General features: G+C 40.0%; 1 protein-coding gene across 1 annotated transcript in view; it reads right to left on the bottom strand.

The window, feature by feature from the left end:
* Positions 1-1,074: 1,074 nt before the first annotated feature.
* Positions 1,075-14,706, bottom strand: part of r3hcc1l (R3H domain and coiled-coil containing 1-like) — a 77,069-nt gene continuing 63,437 nt past the window's right edge. The window contains exons 3-5 of the mRNA XM_048609222.1: positions 13,352-13,527; positions 2,743-2,813; positions 1,075-1,097 (exon numbers count right to left, since the gene is read on the bottom strand). Coding sequence (XP_048465179.1) covers positions 1,075-1,097; positions 2,743-2,813; positions 13,352-13,527 — 270 coding nt within the window. The remainder of the gene's footprint in view (positions 1,098-2,742; positions 2,814-13,351; positions 13,528-14,706) is intronic.

Here is a 14,706-nt window from a genome sequence, read left to right as displayed (position 1 = left end):
GGGTATTGCAGAAAAGAAAATGTCACATTTCACTTTAGTTCCAACTAAATCAATATGACAAGGATGACTGCTGTGGAAATCGGTTAAATTCTGATTGGTACAGATGAAGAGAAATTGATGTCTGGGATTTCAGCATATGGGTAAGTGTTGACGGGGCAGGGGAAGCACAGGAAACTTTACTCCATTGGTGATGAGCTATGGGTGACTTAATTGAGATGGTTATGATGATTAAAGGAGTTATGACAGCTGCAGGGGTAGTGTTGAGCTGGGAGAACCGGGCTGAAAAGCATTCAAAACAAGAGAATAAATCTTCAAATTAGAACGAAGCCATTCAGAGTGAGGTCAGGAGGCACTTCTTTGCACAGATTGCAACGGAATGCTCTTCACCAAAAAGCTGTTGAAGCTGGATGTCAATTGAAAATTTCAAAACTGAGATTTATGGATGTTGTTAAACAAGGAACAAGGGATCAAGGCAGCCGTATAGAGCTTAGGCCTGGGTTAACCATGATAAGATTGAATGATGGAACAGGTCCAAGGGATAAATGGCTGACTTCTGTTCTTAGGTTCCAAAAAACACTTCCTACATTACAGGAAGAGTCTGAAGGGGCAGTGTTCAGACAGAAACGTTCTACCTCTGTATGTTTCTCTTTTCTATTTACTGCTCTTTCTGGCATTGCTCTAATGTAGGCTGGAGATCTAGCATTCCAGGGAATGAACCTGATTTTGCTTTAGATGTGCCATTCATACGGCTCACAAGCATGTGGGTGGGTTGTTTATAGATTATTTATAGTAAATGAGTGCTGTTGAAGGAAGGAAGAGTGCTATTCCGTTTATGGCATTCCATCAACGCAAATTCACCTTTGATGGAACAAGAAAATGGAAAGCATGTTCCATCAACATCATTCAGCTTGACAAGTGCAAAACAACTCTTCAAGAGAAACATGAAGACTCATTAGTCACCTTACACATGTTGCTTGCAAAGAAAAAACAGCAAAAAAATGACAATGAGAATCAGAAACATTTATTTAAACATCAGGCTCGTTCCAGTTATCAATAGATACCAGCTGGGTGCTCTTAGTGTGCATTGAAATAACCACCTGTGAAATTAACAGAGCTTCCAAATTATTGGACATTTATTTCCTGGGAGCTTCACTTATATTTACACTTCAAAGACACAGACTGAACATGCACACAAACACACTCATTCAATAATGAGATAGAAGTGAATAGTTTAAAAAATATAGTAAATAAAACCAAAATGAAAAACCATGAAGGGAATAAAGGAAAATATATATAATTCCACTGTTCTTTTATGTATGGCTTTGATTTAACCTTTGTTGGAGTGCTTTTTTAATTTTGTTTTCCCTTTCATACTAACAGTCCTTCATCTGCTTCTTCTCAGTTCATATAACTTCAGATATATTTTCCCATTGCAATACCTAGTCTCTCAATCCAATTTCCTCTTGCTCAGTCCATGTGGGATCTGACAAACTTAAGCATCCTTTCATTGACAGACTAAGAGTTAGAATGTAGCAAAAGCTCGAGTTTGTATAACTCATATATGCAAAGCTGCCCTTTCTCTCTAAATCTCTCCCTCTCCTTACGAGAGGTAGGAGAGAACAATATGAGAAAATAGACATGAGGAGAAATAAGGGTTACGTGTTGATGCAGCAGGAATGGAAATCATAAAGTAATGAAGCTGCAGTTACATGCAGGATTTGGATCAGCTGATCAGGGGAATATGGAATTCAATCCAGATAAGTGTGAGGTGATGTACGTGTGCAGGACAAACAAGTGAACACATGATGGATGGTAGGACACTGGGAAGCACCAAATATCAGAGGGATCTTAGTTACACATCCACTGGTCCCTGAAGGTAGCAGGACATGTGGATAAAGTGGTCAAGGTGGCATATGCAATACCTGCCCTTTATTAGCCAAGGCACAGAGTTTAACAGCAGGGAGGTGATTCTGGAACTGTATAAAACATTGGTTAAGACACAGTTAGAGTATTGTAATTCTGGAATCATGTTACAGGAGGGACGTGCGCGCACTGGAGGGGTACAAAAGAGATTTATCAGGCTGGTGCATGAGCTGGAGAGTTTCAGTTATGAAGAGAGGTTGTTTTCCTTGGAACAGAGGTAACTGAGACAGGACGTGATTGAGATGGATACAATTATGAGTTGCACACACAGGGTAGACAGGAAGAGGCAGGAGGTTTAGATGGAATGTGAGGAATATTTTCACCCAGGGAGTAGTGGAAATCTGGAATTCTCTGCTTCTAAGGTTCATAGAGGCGGAAACCCTCATATCATTTAAGTAGAATTTAGATGTACACTTGCTACGCTAAAGGATATGAGGTTATAGGCCAAGTGTTGAAAAATGGGATTAGAAGAGTTACATGGTTGCTTTTGACCAGCCCATACTCAACGGGCCGAGGGGCATTTTTCTGTGCTTTAGACCTCTATGACACAAGATAAAGCAACTCAGCAATGGGAGATCTTGGAAGCCATTTTTAAAAGGCATCACATGAAAGCTTTACAATTGCTGGGATGTATCACAGTGCTACCTTGAATTCAAGCTGGGACTCTCACATAGAACTGGAAGAGTCAAACAAAATGTTATCACTAACTGTACGTACATTATTTCAAATATACTACACTCGAAAGAGAGTTGCTTGATGCTGTATAGGAAAAGACAGCAACTTTGGGATGAGCTTACTATAATTAAATGAAAAACGTACCTGCAATTGCACTTGAAAACAAGCCTAAAGCGTGTGTGTCATCCACCCATTTGATATCGAATCCTTTCTTCCTACCAAAAAACAGAAGAACACATTCAGTTGCGAAGAGAATCGAGATAGATGTTAAAATCAAAAATTACAAAAATTAATGCAGATAAAAAAGGGCAGGCTTTCCAGCATCTCAGTTAGCAGAGGCAGCCTGTAGCTGAGCCAGATTGATCAAAAACTGCTGAGTTATAGGATTTGTTTGCACAAAACTACTAACCAAATAACTTAGCAGTTTAATTGGTCGTGGTGCCCTGCATTAGGAAGAGGAAATCAGCCAGGGTGTGTGTGTGCATGCATATGCTGCTAATTCTGACTGTCTAAACTCAAACGAGGCACAAACAGTTAGTCAAAGTATAGTTCGCCAATGGGGCCAGTGGAAGTGTACCCAGCAAGAAGTGAGGGATAGGCAAGAAGGTAGACAAGAGGGGTAGAAAAGTTGGGAAATAGCAAGCCAAATTGAAATTTGGACATCATGCTCCACAAAACAAGTTCCCAGAGGTAGAATCATTGGGGATGGTTTGAAACTGCCTGGGTATATGGTTACCAAAACTCTGTCTCAACAGCCAATAATGTACTTCACAGGGTGAAAAAATAAACAAAAAGTGGGAGGGAGACAATTGCAAACAAAAGAAATCACAACTAATAAGCCTTGGAGACGTGAAAAGAAGTAATTAGCAACAGAGAGATATGATACTTCACAGGCATGGCAATACAGCTGGAATTGTCAAATCTGATTATCTTCCTCCTAGCACAAATATGACAAAGTGATACACTGTGACAGCAATGAATCTGATTATTTAAGTAATGGCATAATTACAAGGCATTTAGAAATTAATTTTGCACAACTGAATGTTGAATTTGTAACCCCTAACCATTATGGTGTACAATTTTTGCAACATACAATGTAGCTTGATTAGGAAGTCAGACTTGCATTTATATAGCACCTTATCAACACTCAAAAGCACTTCACAATGAATGGCTTTTCAGCTGGCAACCATTGATGGCAGCAGCTGTCTTGTGTGTGGCAATATTCCACAAAACAGCAATGAAGTAAAGGACTATTTTTGGTTTAGTTGGTTGAGAGAAGCATGCTGGCCATGTTATCAAGAGAATTTCCTGCTTTTCTTTGAATGGGCTTTTCTAACATTGCCCTGGAAAGGAGAACAGGACCTTGGACAGGTCTCTATTAGCACAGCACTGGAGTGTCAAGCTTATATTCAATCAGGGCTGTGAATGGGAACCAGTTTATTGCATTTACTGAGGATTCTTCAGACAGGCATCTAAAGACCAAATCAACATTTTTAAGCTCCACAGCATAACCAAGCTTATGCATAAACTTGTAAAGTTGTCAACATTCCACGTAGGTCACAAAAGGTGAGTACTTATTATTGATAAGGGATGCCAACTCACCCAAAGTGTCCTTCTGCATTTAAATTTGTACTCCCCTCCATCATTTTAGCTAACAAGCTCTTGTGTGCTTTGAAAGCTTTTGCCTCCAGTATCCAACCAGGCAATCCAGGTATTAATCACAATTTGTGCTTGCTGACATTAGTATTGTTGCCTTTTCCTAGATTACCTTCGTGTCCCCTTGTAGTATATTTGTGATTTAACTCAACCACCGATTCAAAGTTAACTGTTAGCATTCCATATACATATATATATATCCCTTTAATGTTCCCTAGTACCTCCCACTTTTGAGCCTGAGTGCTTTTTTTTGCTATATTTTTCTGGCAGAGGGAACAGCCTCATTAAATTCACCCCATTGAATTCATTTGCATTTTCTTATTCATGCAAGAGGGAGAAGAGGACTCAAAAGAAGGAGATAGCAGGTTAGAAGTGATTACTTTGGTCTAGCACTGAAGTGCACATCCTCAGATTTATCCCCCGTTGTTTATCAGGCAAACCGAAATGCCTCAGCCTTAAGATCCTTAGACAGAATGTTCCAAACCCATAACTACCTCCATCTAGAAGGACAAGGGAAGCAGATACATGGGAATGACACCACCTACAAGTTCCTCTCCAAGCTAATCTTGATTTGGAAATACATTGCACTGTTGCTGGGTCAAAATCCTGGACCTACTTCTCTAACAGCATTATAGATCTACCTATAGTATATGGACTGGAGTGGTTCAAGAAGGCAGCTCACCACCACCTTCTCAAAGGTAAGTGAAGATAGGCATTAAATGTTGGCCAATCAGCAACACCTATGCTCTGAGTAAAAGCAACTCTAGTGATGAATGGTGACCACAGTGTTCCAGTCAAAACATATGACACTTTTACCAATATTTACAGTAATTACAGTAGAAAAATGAGTATGAGTTTCAAATTGCTATACCTCAGGAAAAGCAGTGAAAAGGGCAGCAAGAGACAATTCTCTTTCATACATAATGTCAAAGAAAACATTTTCCACTAAAGTGCCTTCTGGTGACAGCTTAATAAACCAATTTCTTTAATTTTATACCATTCTTTGCCCTGTACATTGGGAATGTAAAAGGTCATTCTAAACCAAGGGGAATTTGCTACCACGTAAATATCATAGAATACTTAAATGCTGGCAACAAAACAAACTATAGCTATTGTATCTCTTGGCATTAACTTAAAAGTATGAAGTTCATTTGATTCCAAGTAACTGACTATTTTTAGCCTCATATACTCAGTAATTTAAAGGCCAATTAAGCATTATGAACATTCAAGGAATACGCTTGAGAGGGGCAGATCATGAGGTTTATCTGCTCTAACATGCCTCAAAGAGGGTGCAATAATTTAGAGGTCAGAATAATGGGCTTGCAACCCAGGTATTGACAGTTGAATTCACAAATCTGATAACTTGTGGATTGATATCAAGAGAATAATCACCACAAAAATAATTGGAACATTGTAAAACTCCAATTGATTTTAGACACCCAGAAGGGAGAAGAATATGCAATCCCTAAACTGGTCCTGGCCATACCGGACTCCAATTGTGATTACACGGCTCAATTGTTGGGTCTGATCTCAACAATAAACAAAAGAATATCCACTATTGTATAATTGTGTGTACTTCTCAACAAAGTCACTGTTGAGGAGAAACTGCCAATTTATGCTGACTTTATCTATCTTCATGCTTAGAAACAATTTCATTGGGAGCTCATTTCCAGTGTTTAAACAGAAGGTGGGTCTCCTCCCCAGCATCAGGTCAAAAATCCTGGAATTCCCTTCCTAACAGCATTCTGGGTGTACTTTCCATCAAGGACTGCAGTGAAGCAAGAAGGCAGCTCACCACCACCTTCTCCAGAGCAATTAGGAATGGGCAGTAAATGTTGCCCTAGCCAGCATTCTCACATTCTCCTGAATGAATAAAAACAATTCTGTTTGAACATTTGAGTTCCTTGACCAGGCTGCAATCCATAACTTAACATTCTAATTCAGTACTATTACAACAGGGAGATAATTGCCAAATCAAAGCAGCCTTTCTACTTCTGTATTCGAAACACGGTAAAATTATATCAAAGACCCCCAAATAGTCACTCACGGGGTTCATAATCAGACTTTGAATAACCAATCCCAGATTTTGTGAATAACGAACTTTGAGAAATAGCCTTGCATCTTAAAAAAAGACAAATACAAACTAACATTTGCAGAGAGAAAATTAAACAGAACAGTAAACTGATTAACATCTGTCCTTTAAACACAGAACATTTGTGTTTAGCCCCATTCACAGAAAAGAGAGACAGACAAACAGTTAAATAAATAAAATAACAGAACTTGCCAGATTATTTAAATGTCCTTCACGATATACTGTTCATAAGTGTAAATGTGGACACCTTGGTTGTTTTTTTCTGTAATGTTGGTTAGGGTCACCTTCTAAGTTCATCGAGGCAAAGCCAGCAATACTTCTAACTCAGCCTTCCGAAGGCTGAAATATCAGATTAGGCAGGAAGCTTTCAAATCTTGATGCTGTCTGCGCAGCATTCCAGAACCATGCCACAAAACAGTACAAGAAACAACTTTATTTCTGGTTCTACCCTGTTAAGACTGATCGACTCTCCCCAAGGTCTCAGGCACCATTCGATAACTGCCAACTGCTCGAGTCTCCTTCAGATTTGCTGGAACCAAAATGCATGTACTGACCTCATTAATAGCCAAATTCTGCTTAAGCACATTGCTTTACCCAGGGAGTCAGCATCTGTTATGAGGTTCAGGCACAAAATTCTTTGAAGTTTGCATCACAGGGAGACAAGGTGATTAAGAAGGCATTTAGCACATTTGCCTTCATTGCTCAGACCTTTGAGTATAGGAGTTGGGATGTTATGTTGAGGTTGCATGGACATTGAAGAGGCCTCTTCTGGAGTACGGTGTCCAGTTCTGGTCGCTGTTATAGGAAGGATATTATTAAGTTAGAGGGAGCTCAGAAGAGATTTACCAGAGTATTGCCCGGAATGGAGAGTTTGAGTTATAAGGAGAGGCTGGAAATGCCAGGACTTGTTTCATTTGGATAAGTTCGGGAATAAGAAATGTTTGGAGGGATACAGGCCAAGCACAGGCAGGTGAGACTATTTTAGTTTGGGATTATGGTCAGCATGGACTGGTTGGACGGAAGGGTCTGTTTCTGTGCTGTATGACTCTATGTTAGAACCTTTTAATCAAGGCTCAGCTTGCAATTAACCTCCAAGGCACAACCTCACAAACATTCTGTTCTTTTCTTTTTAACCCAAGCTGTCCCAAAGTCCAGTTATTTTCAGCTCAAAATTAATAAAAGAATCAAATAAAGATAGCAAAAAACAAAACAGGGCTCTAACTGTGGTCAGGTAGTCTGATTTGCTGCACTGAACTCTGAATGAGGTGTTAAAACCATGGGACTCTCTCTGTGTGATCCTGCTTCCAGGTGACCTTAAAGATCTCAAGTCATGATTCAAAGAGATGCATAGAATGACCATCCAGGCATTAGTCCTTTATCCAATACCACCCCTGAAACAAAAATTGTTCAAGGATTCCAACAACAGCAACAGTTCTGAAAAGAGTCCCGACCCAAAACGTCAGCTTTCCTGTTCCTCTGATGCTGCCTGGCCTGCTGTGTTCATCCAGCTCCACACTGTGTTATCTCTGACTCCAGCATTGGCAGTTCTTACTATCTCACAGTTCAAAATTAATCTGTCTTAGGTTTTCAAATCACACCATGGGTTTGCCCCCAGCTATTTAGATAACCTTCTACACATCTGCACTTATCTAACTTTGTCATCAAGGGTCCTGATTTTAATTGCTGCACCAGTATCAATTGCTCCTTGGGCTGCTGGATCCTGTGCTCTCAAAGTCTCCACCTAAAGCCCTCTGCCATTGTATTCACCCTTTCAGACACTCCCTAAAACTTTGCTTTTTGACCAAGCTTTTGGTCATCACCTCTATTGAGGCTTTTGCTGAATTTTGTTTCATGTGAGACTTCTTAGATGGCCTTTTTATGTAAAAGGATTAATATAAAATACAAGCTGCAGTCCTTAGAGATACTCATTGAACTGCTGTGCATTTCCACAATATTCTTCACTTGCTGTCATACAGTTGCAAGAGGCTCCTGGCTTAGAATGATAGCATTTACCGATTGCAACAGTCGCCAGTTTCCAGGAACAATTCATTGTTTGGAATGGCTTGGAAACTGTTGATTCAATGTGTGCAAATGTTCAAAAGAAGAATATCCCTAAACACAGTTGAAAATCTGATGTGTCAATTTTTAAATGCGTTGAAGTTGTTGATGCAGACCTTTTCCACATGGATGCCCAAAAGTGGCAAATTTCATAAGGGAACCTTCTAAAGACTCAAATAAATCCATATATTCAGTGATCCAACAGTTCAAGAGTCACATGTTTATTGATAAACTTGCAGGTTAGCTGAGTTCAAGTGGGAGCACTTGCAACCTTGATATCAGAGGCTGGTAGCTTATTCCTTCAAAGTCCAATTCTGGTTGAACCCTGCATCCTCATTGCGCAATTACAGCACAGATTGTTGAAATGTGATAGTACAACACTGGATCAGGCCCCTTGTCCACCAAGACTGCACCAACACATAATGCCTTTCTGAATAAAAACCTTTTGGCCTTTATGCAGTCTATATCCCTCTATTTCCTGCCTATTCATATATCTGTCAATATTTGTCTTCAACGTTGCTATTGTATCCACCTGCACCACCTCGTCTGGCAGCGCATTCCAGGCACTTACTACCCTGTGTGTAAAAAAAAAACTTAGCTGTCACATCTCCTTTGAACTTATCCCCTTTTATCTTAAGCCCATGTCCCCTAGTAATTGACATTTCTACCCTGCAAAAAAGACTTCAACTGTCCATTCTATCCATGCCTCTGATAACTTTGTAAACTTTTATCAGGTTGCCCCCTCATCCTTTGACATTCAAGTGGAAACAAACTAAGCCGGTCCAATCTTTCCTTTTAGCTAATACCCTCCAAACCAGGAAACATTCTGGTAATTATTTCTGTACCCTCTCCAAAACCTCCACGTCCTTCTGGTACTGTGTGACCAGAACTGTACACAATATTCCAAATTTGGCCAAACTAAAGTTCTACACAACTGCAACATGACTTGGCAATTTTTATACTCTCTGCCCTGACTGATGAAGGCAATCATGTCATGTGCCACCTTGACCATCTTATCCACTTGTTTTGCCAGTTTCAGGGAACTACAGACCTGTACATCCAAAGCCCTTTGTATGTTGATGATACTAAGGGTTCTGCCATTTTCTGGAGACTTCCCTCTAGCATTAGATCTTCCAAAATGCATCATCTTACATTTGTCCAGATTAATCTCCTCCTGCCATTTCTCCCAAGTCTTCAGCCTGTCTATATTCTGTCTATCCTCTGGCAATCCTCCTCATTATCCACAGCTCCCCCAATCTTTGTGTCATCTACAAACTGACTAATCATGCCACCTACATTTTCATCCAAATCGTTTATGTATATTACAAACAACAAGGGTTCCTGCACTGATCCCTGCAGAACACCACTGGTTACAGATCTCCAGTCAGAAAAACACCCTTCCACCGATACTCTCTGTTTTCTATGATTAAGCCAGCTCTGTATCCATTTTACCAGCTCACTGCAGATCCCATGTGACTTCATCTTTTGTAGCAGCCTGCCATGTGGGATCTTATCAAAGGACTTGCTAAAGTAAAATCGGAGCCCCCATTCAGGAAAAAGGTTGGAAAAATCCACAATGTACAGGAAGCAGAAATATGAAACTGTCTATCACAAAACAGACAGTAGATAATAGCTTACTAATTTTATTTGAGATTTCTAGCTAAGCCAGTCCTGGTGTCAAAGGATTTGGAGCCAAAGTGGATAAAGAGAATGAGGATCTAGGTCACTTATGATCTCACTTTGCTGTTTCTCATAAAATGGAGGTTCCAAAGTAAATAAATCAGCTAATCCATCAACCATCTTACCATGTAAAGTATATAAATTCCAACAGATAATGTACCAGATACATGCTCTTAATGAAGCAGGAAAATTAATTTTCACCTTGTTACCTGCTTGTGATAATGTAAAAGCAAATCAAAATATTTTTTGCACATGGAGGAAGTGAATATCCAAGAGAGTTTCACATAAATGTGAAATAAAACTAAATACTTTACAATGGTGCATCCTGCTCTTTTCTCAGTCTTCTCTCTGTTGACTTCAATTTTACTTGTGCTCCTACTAATATTGATGTTTTCAACTCTAAATGGAAAATATTTATTTTCCCACTTATTTTTAACATGCCACTATGATTTTTATTTATTTATTCATAGGATGTGAGCATTGCTGACTGGGCCAGCATTTATTGCCCAATCCCATTTGACATGGAGGGTGTCAGTGAGTTGCTTTCTTGACCTACTGTAGTGACACCAACTGTGCTGTGAGGGAGGGAGCTTCAGGATTTTAACCCAGAGCATGATGAAATGCCGATTTAGTTCCAAGCAAGGAAGGTAGCTTGCAGGTAGTGGTGCTGCAATGCATCTGCTGCCCTTGTCTTGCTAAGTGGAGGAGGTTGCAGGTTTGGAAGGAGCTCTTGAAATTGGCTTTATGAGGTCCTGCAATGCATCTTGTAGATGGTGCACACTTCTGCCACAGTGTCCATGAAGGGAGGGAGTGAAGGTTGAAGATAATGGTTATGATGCCAATCAAGCAGGCTGCTTTGTCCTGGATGGTGTTAAGCCTGTGTGTTCTTGGAGCTACACCCAGCCAATCAAGTGGGGAGTATTCCATCACACTCTGGAGTTGCACCTTCTAGATGGTGGACAGGCTTTGGTGAGACAGAAAGATTGTAGAGAAGGAGGCAATTTTAAGAAAACAAACTGCATAGGCTGCCTGAAAATGAAGTTTTGAAAATTTGATATTATCAATGTCGCAGATATGACTGCCAGTCTATGGTGCGTTTTTAAAAGCCAACAAAATAATTGAACCTGATCTATTAACAAATCAATTTTATTGTAAGGATAGGAGGCAGGAGAGTTGAAGCCAAGCTTCTGTTGCTGTCCTTGTGGTCCTAATTATTTGACCTTGCTGCTTATCTGGCCAGGCAAGGGTTAGTACTCCAATCTAATGGTCAGTAATACTTGTGTTGCTTCGGATACAAGTTAATGAGCCTAGCTTTTCAGATTTTTCTCTTCACAGCAATAAGCCCAGCCAAATATGGGATAATAAATCATCTTCAGGAGATGAATGGTAGATTTATGAAGAGTCAATATCAGCTGTTTTTTGTAACATACACTATACCTGCCAAAAATTAAGTTCAAATATTAAAAATGTCAGAATTTAATATCTGTTGAATTCTACATTAATGCAGAGTTCTAGTGAGAAGGCCTTTTCTCCAGGATCAGTTATCTAGACTTTCAAAAGAATCCACCTCCAAATCTAAGCTGCATTCATTAAAACAAACTACAACATAGAGTTTCAAGTGTGTACTGATGAAAGGTTTTGCCCTCTGGTCCTGAAGGCTACAGTCTAAATGAAAATCAGATTCACACAAAAAATAGTTTACTATAAATTACTAACTATACCATTCAATTATTTCAGATCAGATGTCTATGGTACACCTTGAACACAGCCAATTAGACCAGTGACTGAATGCCATACAAACAAGAAAATTATATGTACTAATCACAAGTGAAATGCAAGGTCTTTTAAAACAGTACAGAGGAAAGTCTGTACGAATGCCTGGTTTTCAACAAAACCAATCACAGTTGTGCCATGAAGTGAAGGATGCTAACTGGTTATTAGGCAGTTCCACAGAAGGCAGGAGCAAAATTAAGTGGAAGCTTAAGTTCATGAAAGCAAGGTATCACATTTACTCTCACAGGTTAGTGTTCAGAGGGGCTCTGCCAGGAGTTCACAAATAAGGTTTGAGATAATTTTTGCCAGTAGTGAAAAAGGTTAATGGCATCTAGGGACTGAGATCAAGTTTGAAGGATAGATGAAATTTTTGTGACCATTAACAAAACAAGAAGAGGAGCAAAACCGACCACGATTGGAAGAGTACAAGATATGGTTGAATAAGGGTTGGAGAAGGCTGCAGAAACAGGGTATGGCAAAGCTACAGGGACCTGAAGACAGCAATGAGGATTACCTTTTTTCCAAAGTACAAGAAATGAAATCCTTTCAATGCTATTGAAAAGGACTCTGCACTTTATTTTCCATTTGCATTTTAGATGTGGGTAATTACTGTGCAGTCACAGTTCTAAAGACATAATAATTCAACTTGTTCACTCTTATTCAACTCCTTCTCACAAACCCCAAACAAACTTCATTTTGTTCTCTACTTATCCTGAAGATGCCAAGTTATGCAAGAGTATTAGCATGACTGGCCCCTACAGTCCTCCATACCCAGCTATGTAGTCATTGTTCTCACATAAGGCAGTGCAGTGGACATCTCCTCAGAAGGCACCGTAGCGGAGTCTCATGAAGTGAAAATCAGCATGGTCCTGAGGACCACAGGCTGCTCTGCCATTAGAGAGATGACTGGTGATGGATTAACCAAGGGTCAAGTCTCAGGCGAGGGTGAAAACTGTTGAGGCCTGCATGTTGACCTCAACTGGTATAGGGACTGAACCTGCACTTTTGGCATCATTGAATCACAAACCACCCCTCCAGCCAATTGAGTTGATTGACCTTCCATGGCTGAGTCTAATACAGAGCTTATCCAAAGCCCATACAACAAAGGCCATCAGCAATAAACAACTCTGCTCGCTTTTCCCCATTCTTACCCTCTGAACGTACAACTATAAAACTCCAACTGCTCCGCCTGTTAAGATCAGCTGATTCCATCTAGGTCATGAATTAAGTTTGGGATCTTCTCGTGTCCTTGACTTAGAATTAGAATGGTCAATTCTTTGCCCTAAGTAGACAACAGGAGGCAGTTTTCCCAGCTCACTGCAAAGTGCTCAGTGATCTGCATGAAATATGGAGTTACAATGATAATATTAGACACGAAACAATAGAAGAGTGAGTCAGATACGCAACTTGTGGGTATTTTATTGGGTTAACCGGGCAGCTAGCCAAGGAGTCCAAAACACACCCGCCCTATTAATCGTATGGCTAGATACATACTGATAAATGGAGAAAGCTTGCAGCAAATCCTCAGTCTTAAATCCTGCAGGAAAATCATAGATCTCGACAATGTGTGAAAATTCCGAATCATCAATGTCTGTTTCCGCTGGCTGGTAGTTGGAATAGTTGAAACAAGGATCCTGAATATTCTTCTTGGGCTTCCTATTAGCAGTTAGCTGAAAGAGGAAAAGAAAGTATGTTCAAGGAGTAAGATAACAAAACTTGGGGCATAAATGTACATTTTGTGGTGGTGTTGAGTGGAGACATATAGTTAGGTCATCATTATTTCACTCTTCCAAAGTCCCAACTGCTAACTCCCAGTAGCTTGCTTCTTTCTGCAGATGGTCTTGATCTGAAGACTTCTCCAAGGATACAGCCTGCCCTATTCTGAAAAATATACTGACAAGGGAAATTTCTTTCAGCTAGCTAGCCAGCCAAATGTCATCACCCAGTTTCTCACTTTTCATAAATCACTACCCCTCTCCCAAAACACAAACAAAATCAATATGCCGAGATCTGAAATCTGGTTCTTGTTTTATTTTATTCTTTCCAAGTCAGCAAAGAATATATAGGTGGACAGGCATCAGGGAAACAGATCAATTGCGTGCTGCAGATTCCTAGGAAATGAGTTACTTACTGTGGGAACTGCTTTTGTAGCCATAGTATATATAAAGCCAGTCCAGTTCAGTTTCTGGTCAATAGTAACCTCTAGAATGTTGACAGTGGGGGATTCAGCAATGGTAACGCCATTGGATGTTAATGGGCAACTGTTGGATTCTCTCTTTTTGGAAATGGTTATTGCCTGGCACTTGCAGCATGAATATTACTTGCCCCATATCAGGTCAAGCCTGCAAATTGTCTTGGACTTGTTGCATATGAGCACAGACTGCTTCAATATTAGAGAAGTTTTAACTGGTGCTGAACATTCATGAAATCATTAGCGAACTCTACCTCTGACCTTACAATGGATTATGATGAAGTAGCTCAGACTCGGACACTACCTTGAGGAACTCCTACAGTGACACCTTGAGAATGAGATGATTGACCTGCACAAATTACAGCTATCTTTGTGCCAGGTCTGACTCCAAACAGCAGATAGATTTCTTCTTGAATCCTAGTGACTGCAGTTTTGCAGATGCTCCTTAATGCCATGTTCATTCAAACATTGCGTTGATATCAAAGGCAATCACTCACGCCTCACTTTGAGTTCAGCTCTTTGGTCCATCTTTGGTTGTAATGAGGTTAGGAGCCAAGAGGCGCTGAGCTTCAGCAAGCAGGTATCCCTTTGCACGTAGCACTTGATTGTAACGTTGTAACGTATTCGCCAACTTGATGATCGAGAATAGTTTGATAGG

Source organism: Rhincodon typus, chromosome 20 (genome assembly GCF_021869965.1).
Source record: "Rhincodon typus isolate 14 chromosome 20, sRhiTyp1.1, whole genome shotgun sequence".
Lineage (NCBI taxonomy): Eukaryota > Metazoa > Chordata > Chondrichthyes > Orectolobiformes > Rhincodontidae > Rhincodon > Rhincodon typus.
This window is presented reverse-complemented; position numbering and strand designations above follow the sequence as displayed.